We start from the raw sequence: 14714 nt of genomic DNA on the forward strand, positions 1-14714 counted from the left end.
TAGCGAAGTTTGCTTGGGGGGAGTAAACGGGGGAGTGTTGGACTGCGAGCTGATTGGGTTGACAGTTTGTAATCAAAGTTGATTTATTGTTCGTTAGTAGTGCATTAGCCCTTTCAGGCAAGAGAGTTACATGTGCAGTTACAGCACCTGTCTTTTCTAAAACCATCACATAGGGAATCAAATATTAGCTGTGTACCCAAAGAAAGAAAAAGAAGGGGTGCTGGGATGCACCCCCACCCATTTAACTTACTGGGTCTGCTTTGTACTGATCGTCGTCAGTACAATGCAGACTTCCCTTGTCCCTTCCAGACAAGGGAACAGTTTGGAAGTGATATAGGGAATCACCAGCTGCCGTCTTCTGTTACTCGCTGGTATTTCCAAGTGAAACCAAACATGTTTTCACTTGGAAACGGCTTCCCCTACACCTTCCTTTTCTGTAGCGCTTGAAGTGTGCATATTTCTGTTTCACAAAAAAGGCTATTAACTTTACACTCGAGCTGACATGTGCCTGAAAAGGTCGAGATGCCAAATGACAATAAGATAACATGATGAGGAAATCTGCTTTTATCGCTCATCCAAAGTTATAAGGATGTCAGGTTGTTGACACGTTAGAGAGAAAATAATGCACTTTTACACTTTTTTGTTGCTTTTTGCATATTTCAGTAAAATTTTAATACGAACAGCATAAAGAAACTTGGAAAGAAGGAGCATAACTTGCGTCTGCTGTCATGGAAATGCGGATTAGCCGGCAGAAAATAGAAACAATCCATACTAGGGATGTATCCGCCTTGTATGGGGCTTTGACTACAGTTCCAGTTGAGGAGGATTTTTTTAGGGGCTGCCATCTTAATTAAATCTCAACCCCCTCAAACAATGCCTCTGAAAGCGTGTGGTGCTTCGCGACCACGCCGAGGTGGTGAACTGTGGAACGCAGGCACGCAGATTACGGTGACAGTGCGAAGGTGAAGACGGTGAGCAGCGGTGTGTGTAGGAACAGTCAGACTGAATATATAAGTTAACTCTTATATTTAGCTAAAAGGTGTGAAATACATACCTGGAGGAATGGCCTGAAAAATAAAAAAAATAACAACAGGACACTTCTAAAACAATTCATGTTTAAATTAATCAGTGCATCAGATTTAGTCAGTACTTTTCATTTTTTACTTTAAAGTCAAGAACATATGCTTAGTTTTAAGAAACACATCAATGTAATATATACAATTTTCTTCATGTTAGGGACAAAATGTCTCAGGCGAAAAAGTCACCTACCTTCAGTATTGCTTACAATATTCCTGGCTGACTCGTCTCACTATGGAGTTTGTTTGTTTAAACCGAATACTGGGTTTGGGGAGCTTTTCTAAAAAAAAAAAAACATGTTTACTTATAATTGACAGGTTAATTAAAATGTAGTTTGAAGCTTTTTATTTTTACAGTTGCCGTTGATATTTTGTGGCCCCATCGGCATCCAGAAATAAAACCCAGAATGTGCAACTAAACTAAACGTGGCTGTGAACACCCCGATTATTTTGGCTGTAAATATTCACCAAACTTCCTGATTGTGGATGATGAGGAAAAAGCGAACACCCCTCAAATGAGGTGAGCTGACAAATTGCTTTGCTTTGCTTTCTCATTTTTTATTGTTTTTAAACTCTTTGTTCTAATTAGAAATGATTGTCCTGCTGAAGAATTTTCAATATTTCTTCTGTATTTTGTATTCTGTTTAACAAAAGAAAAAGCTATTATTGTACTGTAAAAATCTGCAGTGTCTCTGTCTGAGGGAAGAAAATGCTCTCCACATGAGAGATTTCAATCAACCTGAATGGCTAACATGGAATTAGTCCTTCCAGTCTTGTCAGCGGCTAATTATGTTCACACATCACTTGAATACAATAGCTGCCGTGAAATCCTCATTTTGGCAATGTTTCCACGCAGGAGATCATAGTCGGCATGGGAAGCCGTTTCTTCTCCACGACCCCTTTCCCGTCGCGCTACAGTCGGCCAAGGTAGAAAAAAGAAAAAAAAAAACAACAGACGGACTCCGGTCTGATTTCTTCAGGGCTTATTTGTTTCTTTTGGGACGGAGGGGTTTTTATCCCCATACTTTTCCATTCTATTTGGTTAATTCCTCCCACCCAGAAAACAAGATGATTCCAGGGAGCATGAAAGAAAATTATCAAATTTTCTTTTTCTATTTTATTTCTCTGTCAACCTTGCTGCACCTTTTTGACCAGTGCAGGAGACTGTCTGACTGATACTCACCTTCTTTTCCTTCATTTAATGTGTGCGTGCATATGTGTGTATTGACAGCGACTGTCACATAGCTCTTTCCGCTGTTCCTTCACACCTAGTTTGGCCTCTGGCTTGCAATTAAGCATAGACATCCATGAGGTTCTCCCAGTGTTATAACCCTGAAAAATATATGATGGCATCCCTGTATTAACACATATATTTAATAAGTTATGACAGCAAAAATGATCAGAGTACAACTAAAGTTCCTTCAGTTGCTAAAATGATTCAGCATTCAAGCTATTATAGTTATGTATATAGATTTACATGTATTGTTATAAATATAAATGTAATTTTATAGCTATAGAATTATTATCTGCAAGACTTATTGTTACTACTTTGAAGGAATTCATAGATCTTAGCAAAGACAAACACTTTCTAGATTTGCTAGAAGCTTATTGAAGGGTAACTTATTACACTGATCACTCAACTTAAAAAAGACATGCTAATAGGTCTCTAATTAGTGGATCTTTCCACTACTTATAGCTTGCCAGCTCTAGTTTTGATTGTGGACTTATTTCCAAATAGTTGAATTCGTTTTCTGTATGTATTTTGTTTTTTTGTTTTTTCAAGTAGGGAAAGTATAGTAGATATATATATATATATATATATATATATATATATATATATATATATATATATATATGTGTGTGTGTGTGTCAAAATACAACATATGTTTCCTATATTCTTTTGCTATGCAGTATTTTATGAGCTGCAAATGTCTGTATGTACCGGTTGCTGCGATAGAACATACCACAGTTTACATTTGTGCATGTGTTTCTGTCTGCGTGTGTGTGTATGTTTGGCCAGCAGGCCTGTGCTGGTACAGTATTTTGCCTCCAGTTACTCTGCAGCTGTATGAGAATGTTCCAGCTCTTTTGAATGTTTACGTACGTGGAGGCACCTGGAGAGTGCCACACCTTTGTGAAATTCTTAAACGTCAGCTATTTCTGGCATCCTCGGAGTGTCCTCTTTTTCACACACACACACCTCTCGTAGGGTGTGTGTGTATCCCTCCGGTATCCCTCCAGTTATTAGCCCACTTCTGATCCTGTTTTTTAGGGGTGGGGGCACTGTGAGGGAGTTCTCTTAATGACGTCTGGCGTTGTGTGTTTTTTGCGTTAAATGGGCACGATACAGTGGCCAAGGCAGTATTTAACAGTTAAAGTACCCTCTCCCCCTTTGGCCCATCCTCACCCATGTCACTCCCCCCCCCCCGGCTATTCTACTCTATAGTTTCCTCCCCCCGCTTTGCCCTCCTTTCAGAGAGATTTTCACTCCTTTAGCACAGGATTAAATGATAGTAGTTACATTGATCAATAGGTTAAGAAGCACACAATCCCTCTTGCTGCTAATGACCTCAGTAGTAATGGGTAATAAAATGGGGGTCTGTAATAGCCTCTGCATAGAGAGGAAGCTGCTCTTGCTGTAGTTACTATGAGCCTGACAAAAACAAAGTGTGAAACCATGAATTCACACTGTTACGCTGAAGGATGGACTGAAGTAGGAAGCCATTGCCTAGGATTGTAAATCATCTGTTACCTTTGAGTTTAATTATCATTTTTTCCTACTGAGCTATGCATTATTGTGGAGTTACAAGAAAGCAAATGTAGGAGAGCACAGATTTTCCTGATTTTGCACAATCAGATGATACTGTGATTATCGACCAATCTTTTCTACATCTGTAGAGTGCTGAAAATCAGACACCATTCTTTTTCCATCTGCTTTAAGAAAGGACTGATTGACAGACCTTGTTGTACAAGTTTGGTTTGTTTTTCAAATTTGAAAAAATAAAGACTAAAGGAACAGATTGTATTTAGGTTAGTTTAGTTAATTTAGTAGTTTGGCTAACTTTTCACATATCTCATTTCAATTCATGTATTTCATCAAGGACTTGATAAAACCAAATCAGGCATGATTTTGTATGATGGTTTATTAGCCACAGCTTGATTTACAAACCCAGTCCTTCCCAGGTATTTTTTAATGTTTTTCAATGAACTAAGATTATCTGTTATTAAAAAATAAATAAATTGGCATTGGTAAAAATTGGTGTGCCAGGCTATTTAAATGAGCCACCAGCTGCAGTAATCTGTATAGCACTTTTCAGCAATAAGGCAGTTTAAATTGCTTTATATCATAATAACATTATGCATTCATCAATTATGAAATGAGCAGTAAACATTACATTTTGTTAAATGTCATCATCAAATACGTGCAACTTTTTTGTGCTTAAAAAAAAAGAGAATCATGCTGTAGAATTAAACACCTAAAAAAATCAGGTGGTATTTCTAATCCTCTAGGCATCCATTAATAATAGTAATAGGACATATTGGACTCGCACCTCAGCAAGACGGGGGCTGCTTCGTTGACCTTCAAAATGTTCATCAAAATTAGTGATGCTCGGGAAAAAAAAGGATTTCAGTGGATAATGACTGTGAAATTAGGAAGTGGGGGGATGGGGCTACGCAAATAACAAGGCAAGATGAACTGCATATTAAGTCATAACACGGGGGGGAAATTAATATTGCATTTTGTTCCCTGCGCCTCGATGCTTGGAATGAGAAAAGTGGAGCCGTTGGTCCTGGGTGGGGCCCCGGCCCCGTAGTCTGGCTCAACAAACTTAGCGGAGAGCATCAAAGCTCCTTTTCTTCTGCTGACTATGGCACGGCTTTGTTTTTGTTTAATGCTATGTTAAGAAAAATAATTAAGCTTTTACGGATGTCCAAAAAAAAAAATCTTAAATGGCTAAATTACATTCAGAAACGCATGAAAAATTCAAAGGGCTGTCATTAGCTCTGAGACGGCTCTGAAATGTGGCTTCCTCTGCAACGATGGGGTGTCAGCACCAGCATGGACTGTTGACAGGAGCAGAGATGTGCTTGTGTATTCCTTGTCGCTGTCTTTGCGCAAAAAAAAAGTACAATAGACACAACATCCAGCGCAGTGCCTCGCTGTTTGTCATCTGAATGTTAAGGTAAGGGGATTTTAATGGCATTTCACATCACAGAGGCGAGTGGCGGCGTTCCCCGACACACTCCGACTGCCTGGTGTCATCGGAGCAATTAAGGCTCTCTGACAACTGTGGACGCTCTTTCAATGTCACAACAAATCACTTGTTTGGAGGAGTCATGCACTTACACCTTTCCTGTAAGAATTAGAGGTCCTCTAGAGTTTTTTGCCACCACGGTTCCTCCTCCTCCTCCCTTTCTTGCTCCTCCTCGGGGCTATCTGCATCTTTAAAACAGCACATCGCCGCTGACAGTGTCTCTAATGAGATAGTCGGACATGACAAGGCGAGTGGGTGCAGAGAATGAACCACAGGAGTTTTGGATGCAGTCTTTCACATCCTCAGTGGACACTCACGAAATGCGTAAAAAAGCACACACACAGTTTTATGGTATTGACACAAATATACAACATAGTGAGATCACTTTTAATTAAAAAAAGTAATAGAATAAAACATGTAGTTTAATACAGTCATAATAATCTAATCTATACTGTTATTTTAGTTATTTTGATCTGTATTTTAATTCAGTAGTATTTTCCTTTTTTCCTTTCGTTTGTCCATTTTATAGCATTTAGGATGTTTTATCTGCTCTGCATATCGTAAAGTATAACAAGTTCATATTTAGGATGACTGCTCTTTAATTTTCTTAACCTTTATTATGCTTTACATGACAAACTGATCCACCTAAATTAGGGAAGTGGTACTGATATGGAAATCGGCCGATAGTCATTTTTTAACATTTCAGTATTGGTTCAATATTAGTCTATTATTAACATGTCAAAATTGATCTGGTAAATAAAACCAGGTTTATATTAACCAATATTTATTTCCAACTTATTGCCATTTGGGAAGTGGGGCAGGTTGGTCATGTGAAAGTGACAGTTATGTAGCAAAGCATTGTGGGGAGGTTAACTGAAACAGCAACTTCATCAATGCTTATTTATACTAAATAAACACCTAGTCCACCTAGCTGCTTTCAGAATTTGCCTGGCTTATAAATAGAGTCCATATCTGTTCATAACTCAACCTCAAGTGCATTCCCAAAGCATGATGCTGCTTCCACCATGTTTTATCATTGGGAAGAGAAGTTGTTTTCCATTAGGAAAGTGTTGGTTTCCCCCCAGAATGGCACTTAACCCCAGTTTTCTCATAGATTTGTATATGAGTGTATGAATCTGTGTGCATTTGTGAGTTTGAACGGAGCAACTGTGACAAAAAGCACAATTTAACTTCAGTCCATTTACTATTTTATATGTTGGGCAGCTTAAAGAGCAATCTCAGAGGGTACTACAACAATAACAGATCTTATCGAATGAATGGAGAATGAGAAAGAGAGGTCTAAAGATGAGATTTCAGATCATGTAATCATTAAAACTACATATCCCTGCTTAATGCAGGGATATGTAGTTTAATGCAGAATGTACTGCAATGTATGTACAGTACATTTCTGTTTTTAATGATTGACTTGTGAAGATAGGGAATGGATATGACTCATGATTTAGTTCAAGGATCCCTCAATGGGAAACTCAATTTCAAAGAGCCGGTTATGGCAGAGCATTTTGATAAAACTACCTATTAACGACAGGGTTGTCACAATCTTGTATTTTGCTGGACGATATAATTATCATTATCCTATTATTATAATAGGACAATTCTGTTCATTTGAGACCATTTTTAAGTTATATGTTTATAGCGGCTTAATAATGCAACTTTACTGACTTAAACACTAGTGAACCATAATTTTGTACAGAACACTTAATACTAGAAATGGACAACATTTTAAATATCCAAAATAAAACACCAAGCAACCAAAAACAATAAATGAAACAGAAATTTAAAAAATAAAGAACACAAGCAAAGTCATAAATAAAATCCATTCTGAACACTGTAAACAAAATTGCCCTTCAAAAATTATTAATCATCAAAATGAAAATTGTGCAATTAATTGTTTAATTGCTTTTTGTGACAGGCTGAACTGACAAATTATTAAAATATATCTTTCTCTGCATTCGATTTGTACTCCTTAAGATTAAATATTATTTGACATCTTTTCACATTGATGCCATTTGGCCATATCAATCAAAACTGATTTGATTTATTGAATTATTTTTAATCACAGCTGTTATCCTGAAGTTCTCAGAGGTTTAGAGGGCCACAGAAATAGCTGTGGTGGGCCGGATATGGTAACTCAGTATTTAGTATCCTTTGACAATGTAAGTTGGCTTTTGCTTATTTTTTTCCCCTCGCTGCGACTTGTCTGTGCAGGTTCCAGTGTCAGTGGCTATGATGACACCTCAAGTGATAACTCCACAGCAAATGCAGCAGATTCTTCAGCAGCAAGTCCTGAGCCCTCAGCAGCTCCAGGTCCTCCTCCAGCAGCAGCAGGCCCTCATGCTACAGCAGGTAAAATGTGCCACGCTGTCACTGACTCACTTCTTTCAGACACAACAGTTCTGGGTTTTTCATTGTAGTTTATCTTTATTTTTTTTTGTCACTTTTTGTTTGACTGATTGAGTTAGTTTTAACCAGTTTTCAGTGTGTTTGCTAGCTTTTATTAAGTAAATATTGTTTAATTTCAGTTTAGATTTCATTAGTTGTAGTTTTAGTTTTTTTCATACTTTAGTTAATTTTTAGGTGCATAATTCAAAAAGGTCAAAGTATTGAGTTGTGATTATTGTGTGACACATTATAGATTATTGAGTTGTGACCATCGATTGGGTAATGAATACGCAACAGAAAGTACCACTTTCAAAAATATATTCAATTATTGTTAAGCAACCTACTGACTGGTGTTTTGTCACAACTTTCAGCGTAAGGAGGATTATGGTGTGCCGTAAACTACTTGTGTGGGGAAAAAAATAAATGAAACTCACATCAGTTTAAAAAGCTTATATAGTCACAAAAACAAAGGGTGTCATACCCTTGATTTCAATATGTTTTAGTTTTCTAAACACGACAAAGATCCAGGTAGTTACAGTTTTCCCACCTTAATTAAAGTTTTTGTTTACTTCAGTTAACTAAAATGTTTTCTCAATGTTTTCGTTATTTTGTTTAAGTTATCTGCAATAACTTCAATTTTTTATTTATTTTTTTTTTTCCTGTAAAAGCGAGCAAAACATTGACTCTTTCGGTCATCCTTCTCATTTCCTCTGCAGCAGCAACTTCAAGAGTTTTACAAAAAGCAGCAGGAACAGCTCCATCTCCAGCTCCTCCAGCAGCAGCAACATGCAGGCAGCAAGCAGAGCAAAGAGGTAAAGCTGACATCACTCTGACCGCCTGCCATTTCCAAAACGACTGGCCAGATGGAAGGCATGGAAGGCATGTGTGTGTTCTCCCTGAACTCCATCAGTCTTTCAGACTGTGGTTTAGAGCGCAGACCGACAAGGAAGGAGAGAGGGAGGGAATCAAGTGCACTCATGCTTCTGATTAGCATGTCAGAATTGCTGGGTAAATGTTAACAACTGACTCATACTGTGCTAAGAATTCGGTGCCTCTAGTTGTGAAATTGTCTCCCTGTGAAATATGGAATATTTGACAGCTTTCAATGGGGTTTTTTAGGGGGATGAGAGGGTTTTTTCTGGTAGAGTCAAAAATTTATTGAACAGGTTCACCAATTTCAAGTGACTCAATTCAAAAAAGGAAAGCTGGTAAAGTATGTAGGTTTGTTAATTACAGTGATATATTTCAATGACTTGTTCCTGTAAATTTTGTTGGAAAAGCCCAAAATTGAGTAAATTCAGTTTATTTACATATCGCCAAATTTCAACAACTCTCTTCACTAGGCACTTTAGAAAAAATATGTTCAATTCAATCACACACACAAACACACGCACACCCACATTCTTATTAATCTCAAACATGACAGTATATTTAATCAAAAGTTTCTATCTAGGGAACCCAGCACATTGCATTGAGTCATTAATTTGCAGCATTCAGTCTTCCTCGACGATCATGTAGTGAAAATTGCTGCATGTTTGTCATTGATGTAAAAAACACCAAACCTTTATGTATTAGTATATTAACACACCTGCACAGAATATGCACTCAGGACTTGGCCAGGCTTCCTATTGCATGGAATAGAGTATCAAACTTGTTGAGGAAGTGCAGGTTGCTTTGTTGTCTCTTGTCTTCTTTTAAGTGATATACCATAGATTTTCTATGGAGGGGTTCCTGTAATTAAGGAGTTAAGTTTAATCTGAATTTTGTATCACAGTCTAGTCATTTTTCTCCTTAACTTGTGGAGGATTTTTCTGAGGTCATTGGCTACACTCCATAAAAATCTCGTTCAAACGTTTGAGGGGTTAGTAACAAAAACACAAAATCTATTTTACTTTTAGTCTAGTTTCTAATGCAGATTTTAGTGGATTTAATGTAAGTCATCTGTAACTTATTTACTGTCTTGTAGAAGTAACTTTTCCGCAAAATACAAACATAATATCGATTTTAAAAAATGGTAGTTCCACTGGCAGTTTGTGACACTTAATACAAGATATTTTTCCCATGTTACAAGTGAAATAATCTGCCAGTGGAATTACCACCTTTTTTAAAAATCAATATTAAGGAATTATTGACTTAAAACAAACTTCTGTATCTTGCTGAAAAGTTATTTGTAAGCTAGAGTTGTAAATATTATTTCAAGATATTTACAGAAGAAACTACATCAAAATTACTACCCCTTAAGACACACACCTGTTAAATATTTTATTAACTGAGATGCTAAAGCTGATGACAGACAATAAAAGAAGACTGACCCTTTTGTCCAGTACGCGTGTCGTCTGAAACAAAAAAGATGACCGCTCCTGTGAACTGTGTGTAAGACAAAATGAAAGGCTAAATGGAATAGAAAAATAACAGGGCGCATATAAATCGGAGAGATTTTTCTTGGTAATTAACATGGAAATGCAGAGGGAGAAAAGGCATGTAATTGTGAGATATCAGCGCAAAGAACGCTCCCAGCTTCTTTTTTTTCTTGAATCCTCTCCTCCGTCCCCTACACCAATAACCTCTCCGTCTTGTGACGGGACTTGCTCAAAGCCAAACAGCTTAATATTTGTTAACGACGGGTGGTTATGGACGTCACTATGGACAAAGTAAATTAGTCCATGGTCAGAAGAAGTTCGAAGACAAACTGGAATTTTTTTATGCTCCAGTCCCCGTTGAATTTGGTATTTGGAGAGTAAAAACAGGCATGTTGGGGGATGACGGAAAAATTAAGCCTAGCCTCTCGCACTGCTCGATGCACACACTGTTGAAAAGCGTCTTGCCCTCCCCTATCGACAAACTTCAAAGTTCTAGTTCCCTAATTAATGAACTGCGGGCTTCAGTTTGGACAAGTTGTGGTGTGATGCTCCCATAAATCATCATGACAGCGGCGCTCTTCGGCCTCAGATAAGGCCTGTCACCAAACTCACATCTGATGTAAACATTAGTGCAGCAAAAGGAGGGAACAAGGAGGGGGATGCAATTGATCAATTGAATGGAGCATGAGAAGAAAAAGAGGAAGAAAAGAAAGTCTACTTTTTAACCATATTATGTATGATCACAGGAAATGAATGCTGTCTTGAGAGATTCTCTTTTCTTTCTCCTCCCCACGCGCCAGCTTGCTTGCTTCTTTTTTCTTTTTTTCCCCCACTTTTTCCAGCAGCCATCAAAAGACAGAATGGGGAATTATGCAGCGACTCCCCTGTGGCTGCCAGACAATAACCCCCTGTTGTTGCTTTGTGCCCCCTTTTATTTTAAAGACATCAAAATTTTGTTTTTCAAAGATCTTTAACTTTATATTTGAAACTCCACAATGAAGGGGCCTGCCACTGCCACTCTTTCTCATTTATCAGAGACTGTATTTTTCTCTCCCTCGTGCCACTTCTTGTTAACCTCTTATTTGGTCTATTGGGTTTAGGGTGAGTTGGAGCAGTGAGGTAGAGGAGGGGTTAATGTGCCTTCATGCTGGGAGTGCACAGGAGCTGCTGTCAGCTGATGGGACTAAAAGAGAGAGGGGAAAAATTGTGAAGGGGAGAGGGTTAAATTCATCTTCGCCGCGCTCAATTTTCTTTTTCTTTCTGCCGAGACGCCCTCTATTTATTTAATGTTTCTGATGAAAGACATTGTTCCATGTGAAGTCCCGCCCCCGTAAGCACTATTATCTCCATCCGAAGGGCTGTCAGGGAAGAGAGGTGATAAAAAATGAACAACTGCACACAGGAAAACTTCAGAAAAATAACCGACTAGGAAAGATCAGATGAGATCCCGGGTCGACCTGTGTGAGATGTTGCTTGTGAATCCAGAGGAAATAAAACATCGTTTCCTGTTAGCCTGTGCTGGGCGTGAGGCAGGGGAACACCATTGAGACCCTTTTGACAGAGCAAACAGTGACCGCGGAGGGAGTCCCATTTTATCTGGCTGATTCAGTGGTTTCAAAGCCGCCAGTCTGTGACCTGTCTACCATGCTGCACGGAGATTTTTTTCTCTCTATTCGCTCAATTGTGAGAAGTAAACAGAGTGGTGTGTCCTGTGTTTAGTAAAAGGGTGTGGTGCACAGCCTGGCAGCCCCGGCAATGCTTTTAGTGCCCTGTTCCCTCCCCCGCTCCACACCCGATTTGACAACTGGTCTTGTGTACTCATAAACAGACCAAGTATCCTGTTGGATCTCAGGCAGTCTTATTTTGACTTTAACTGTGCGAATGTAGTGATGGTTTTTCAGTTCATTTCATAGTTAAAACCGGTATTTCTGCCAGGTTGGAAGAAGTCTTGACTTCAATTATTTCAGTTTTAGCTCATAAAAGTCTTAAATTGATAGTATTTAAATACATTTGCAACTAAATGTATTTTTTACATTTAGTAAAGTTTGGAAGTTCATCAAGGTTTCTTTTTTTAAACCTGGCAAGTTTCTGCATTTCTCAGCTTAATATGTAGGGAGTAGGTAAGGAACATTGAGGCTTTAATTTCGAAATTTTCAGTTAGCTTTATTTTAAAAGGCCACACAAATCCTATGTGTAACAGTGGTTGGGATATTGACCTTTTGCAACCAGGTTTCCTAATCATTCTAGGTGCTATGGTGGACATGGGAAGTTAGAGACTGTAGTATTGAACAGAGCAACTGTAATTGTTTTACAAAGTTGTTTTTATCAGTTTATTCATGGCTTCTACTTGTTTGAGCTCATTTATCTGTGAAGGTAACACACCTGGGCGAGGCTCATAGACTGCGGTATTTACTATAGTTGTAAATAGCTAGTTTAGAAATCGAATGCTACCTCCTCCCTCCCTGTTGATCAAATTGTCGACTCTGCCTGAATTTACACTACGTGATTTATATCATATATCACATTTATATCACACATCGATTCTATAGTATTTATAACATTTTTTTCCCCTCGGAAGGTATTGATTTTTTATTTGCGAGTATCGATACATTAAACCATAGGGGTCCATAGGCTTATACACCTCTCTTTAACATGTCTGAATTGTGACGGCGTAGCAGCAAGACTCTGCCTCCTCTAGTCTCACTTGTGCTGAAAGTACATATTATAAACTACACAACAGTTTTTAAATTGTGTTAATGGGCCAAGTAAAACCACAGTTATGCTAAAATAAATAAACCGTGTTTTTCCAAATGTCAAAGAAGTGTCAAAAAACAGCTTTTCTGGGAATGTGAAAGGGGATGAGCTACCAAACATAAAAAAATTAAACGCAACATTTGTTTCCTTTGTTTTCAGAAATTTCAAATCTTCAACAAATAACGATGGGATGTATTTTGTTGCTAAGAAATGAAGTAAAGTTGCACAAGAAATCATGAAAGAGAAGCAGTAACGGAATCGCGGCACAACCAGAGTAGCGGCAAATACAGTGAGATTGCAAAATTAATTCAAAGTTTGGATATTGGAGCGATCGGTGGCATCAACTTTATAATTTGTTTTTAGCTTAGTAGTTTCTGTTCTGTATATAAAGGATTACCTGAAGAATGAACACGCAGCAGGTAGTGGCAGTCTGTTTTGAGCCGGAAGACGATGAGGGAAAACCTGCAGCCAGAGTCTGCGCGCAGTGCCATGATGACGATGGCTGATCGATTTTTCTTATTAGCAACTGACAAAGAGTATCAGAGATGGAGAGTACAATGAGATCATGGCAGTTTGAGAGGTAGCAACTCAGAGATCCAAGCAGGGGAATGGTGGTGCTGCACATCTCCAAGGAGTCGATCACTACGGGATGAGGCGGAGCCACTCCCCCAGCAGCTTGCAGCCACAGCTAAATTCGGGAGTCAAAGTAGAAATGCCTTTTTCTCATGACTAAACTAATTTTCTCACAGCATTTTTGATTCATTTTGTCCAGCTGTAGACTCTAAGTCTCTTTCCCATCAGAGCGAGGTATTGTGTAGTTGGGGCCTTTAATCAGTTTTCAGTTAATTAAATCCAACTGAAAACTGATTAAATCCAAGTCTATGGAAGACAAAATGTCACCAAAATCACTCTGTCCCTCTAAAATCTTTCAGAAAATCATAAAAGTGTATTAAATGGTATTGTTTGCCGAATATCATGATATATATTGTATAGTGAGTAGAATATCATGTATCGTACCATATTGTGAGATTAGTATATCGCTACACCCCTATTTTCCATAATGCGATATTTGATATGTTTTATATACTTATAAATCTATGAATGTGAGGCTTTTTACCTTATAAAAAGTGTTCAATGCAACTCCGTGATTACGCTGAGGGCTGCCAGTCATTATTATTGACAGCTGCGACTCATTATGATTTATGGCTGCTATCCATCGCCACCTTATCTTTCCTCATTAAAAGCTATAAAATAAAATGACAAGTGTGGCTTGCATCATTGTTTGTTTTCTTGCTTTGCTTTCATATTACTTTTTCATATGAGCAAAGTTCACATGTTTCACTTTTTCAAGTCAACTTCTGTGGGTGAAGCAGCTGCTGTACCAAACATTCTGCTGTGACTGGCCTAAATCACTACCGCCCGGTCACACTAACTAATGTTTGCAGATGATACCACCGTTGTGGGTCTGATAAGAAACGATGATGGGGCCCTGTACAAAGAGGAGATCCAGAACCTGTCCCAGTGATGTTAACCAAATAACCTGGTGCTCAACACCAGCAAGACCAAAGAGCTCATAGTGGACTATAGGAGGTCCAGGAGGACAGTGCGCCCAGCTGTTACAATTCAATGGAAGGAAGTGGAGCGCATGGACAACATCAAATTCCTGGGTATCCACATCACCTTGAACCTGACCCGGCCACTGAACACCTCTTCTGAAGAAGAAGGCCCAACAAAGACTCTTCTTCCTCAGGAAATTGAAAAGGGTCAGACTCCCTGCTCAGTTACTCAAGAATTTCTATAGACCCATGATTGAGAGCATGCCTCAGTGTTACTGTGTGGTATGGCAACTGCACAGTCCAGGACAAAAC

At 38.5% G+C, this 14714-nt stretch overlaps 1 protein-coding gene across 11 annotated transcripts in view; it reads left to right on the top strand.

The window, feature by feature from the left end:
• Positions 1-14714, top strand: part of foxp1b (forkhead box P1b) — a 263651-nt gene that overhangs the window by 185773 nt on the left and 63164 nt on the right. For 10 of the 11 annotated variants that reach the window (XM_044122251.1, XM_044122252.1, XM_044122248.1 and 7 more), the window contains 2 exons: positions 7559-7696; positions 8449-8544. In XM_044122251.1, coding sequence (XP_043978186.1) covers positions 7559-7696; positions 8449-8544 — 234 coding nt within the window. The remainder of the gene's footprint in view (positions 1-7558; positions 7697-8448; positions 8545-14714) is intronic. The other variant, XM_044122246.1, reaches the window with a different exon arrangement.

The sequence above is a fragment of the Gambusia affinis genome, linkage group LG07, assembly GCF_019740435.1.
Source record: "Gambusia affinis linkage group LG07, SWU_Gaff_1.0, whole genome shotgun sequence".
Lineage (NCBI taxonomy): Eukaryota > Metazoa > Chordata > Actinopteri > Cyprinodontiformes > Poeciliidae > Gambusia > Gambusia affinis.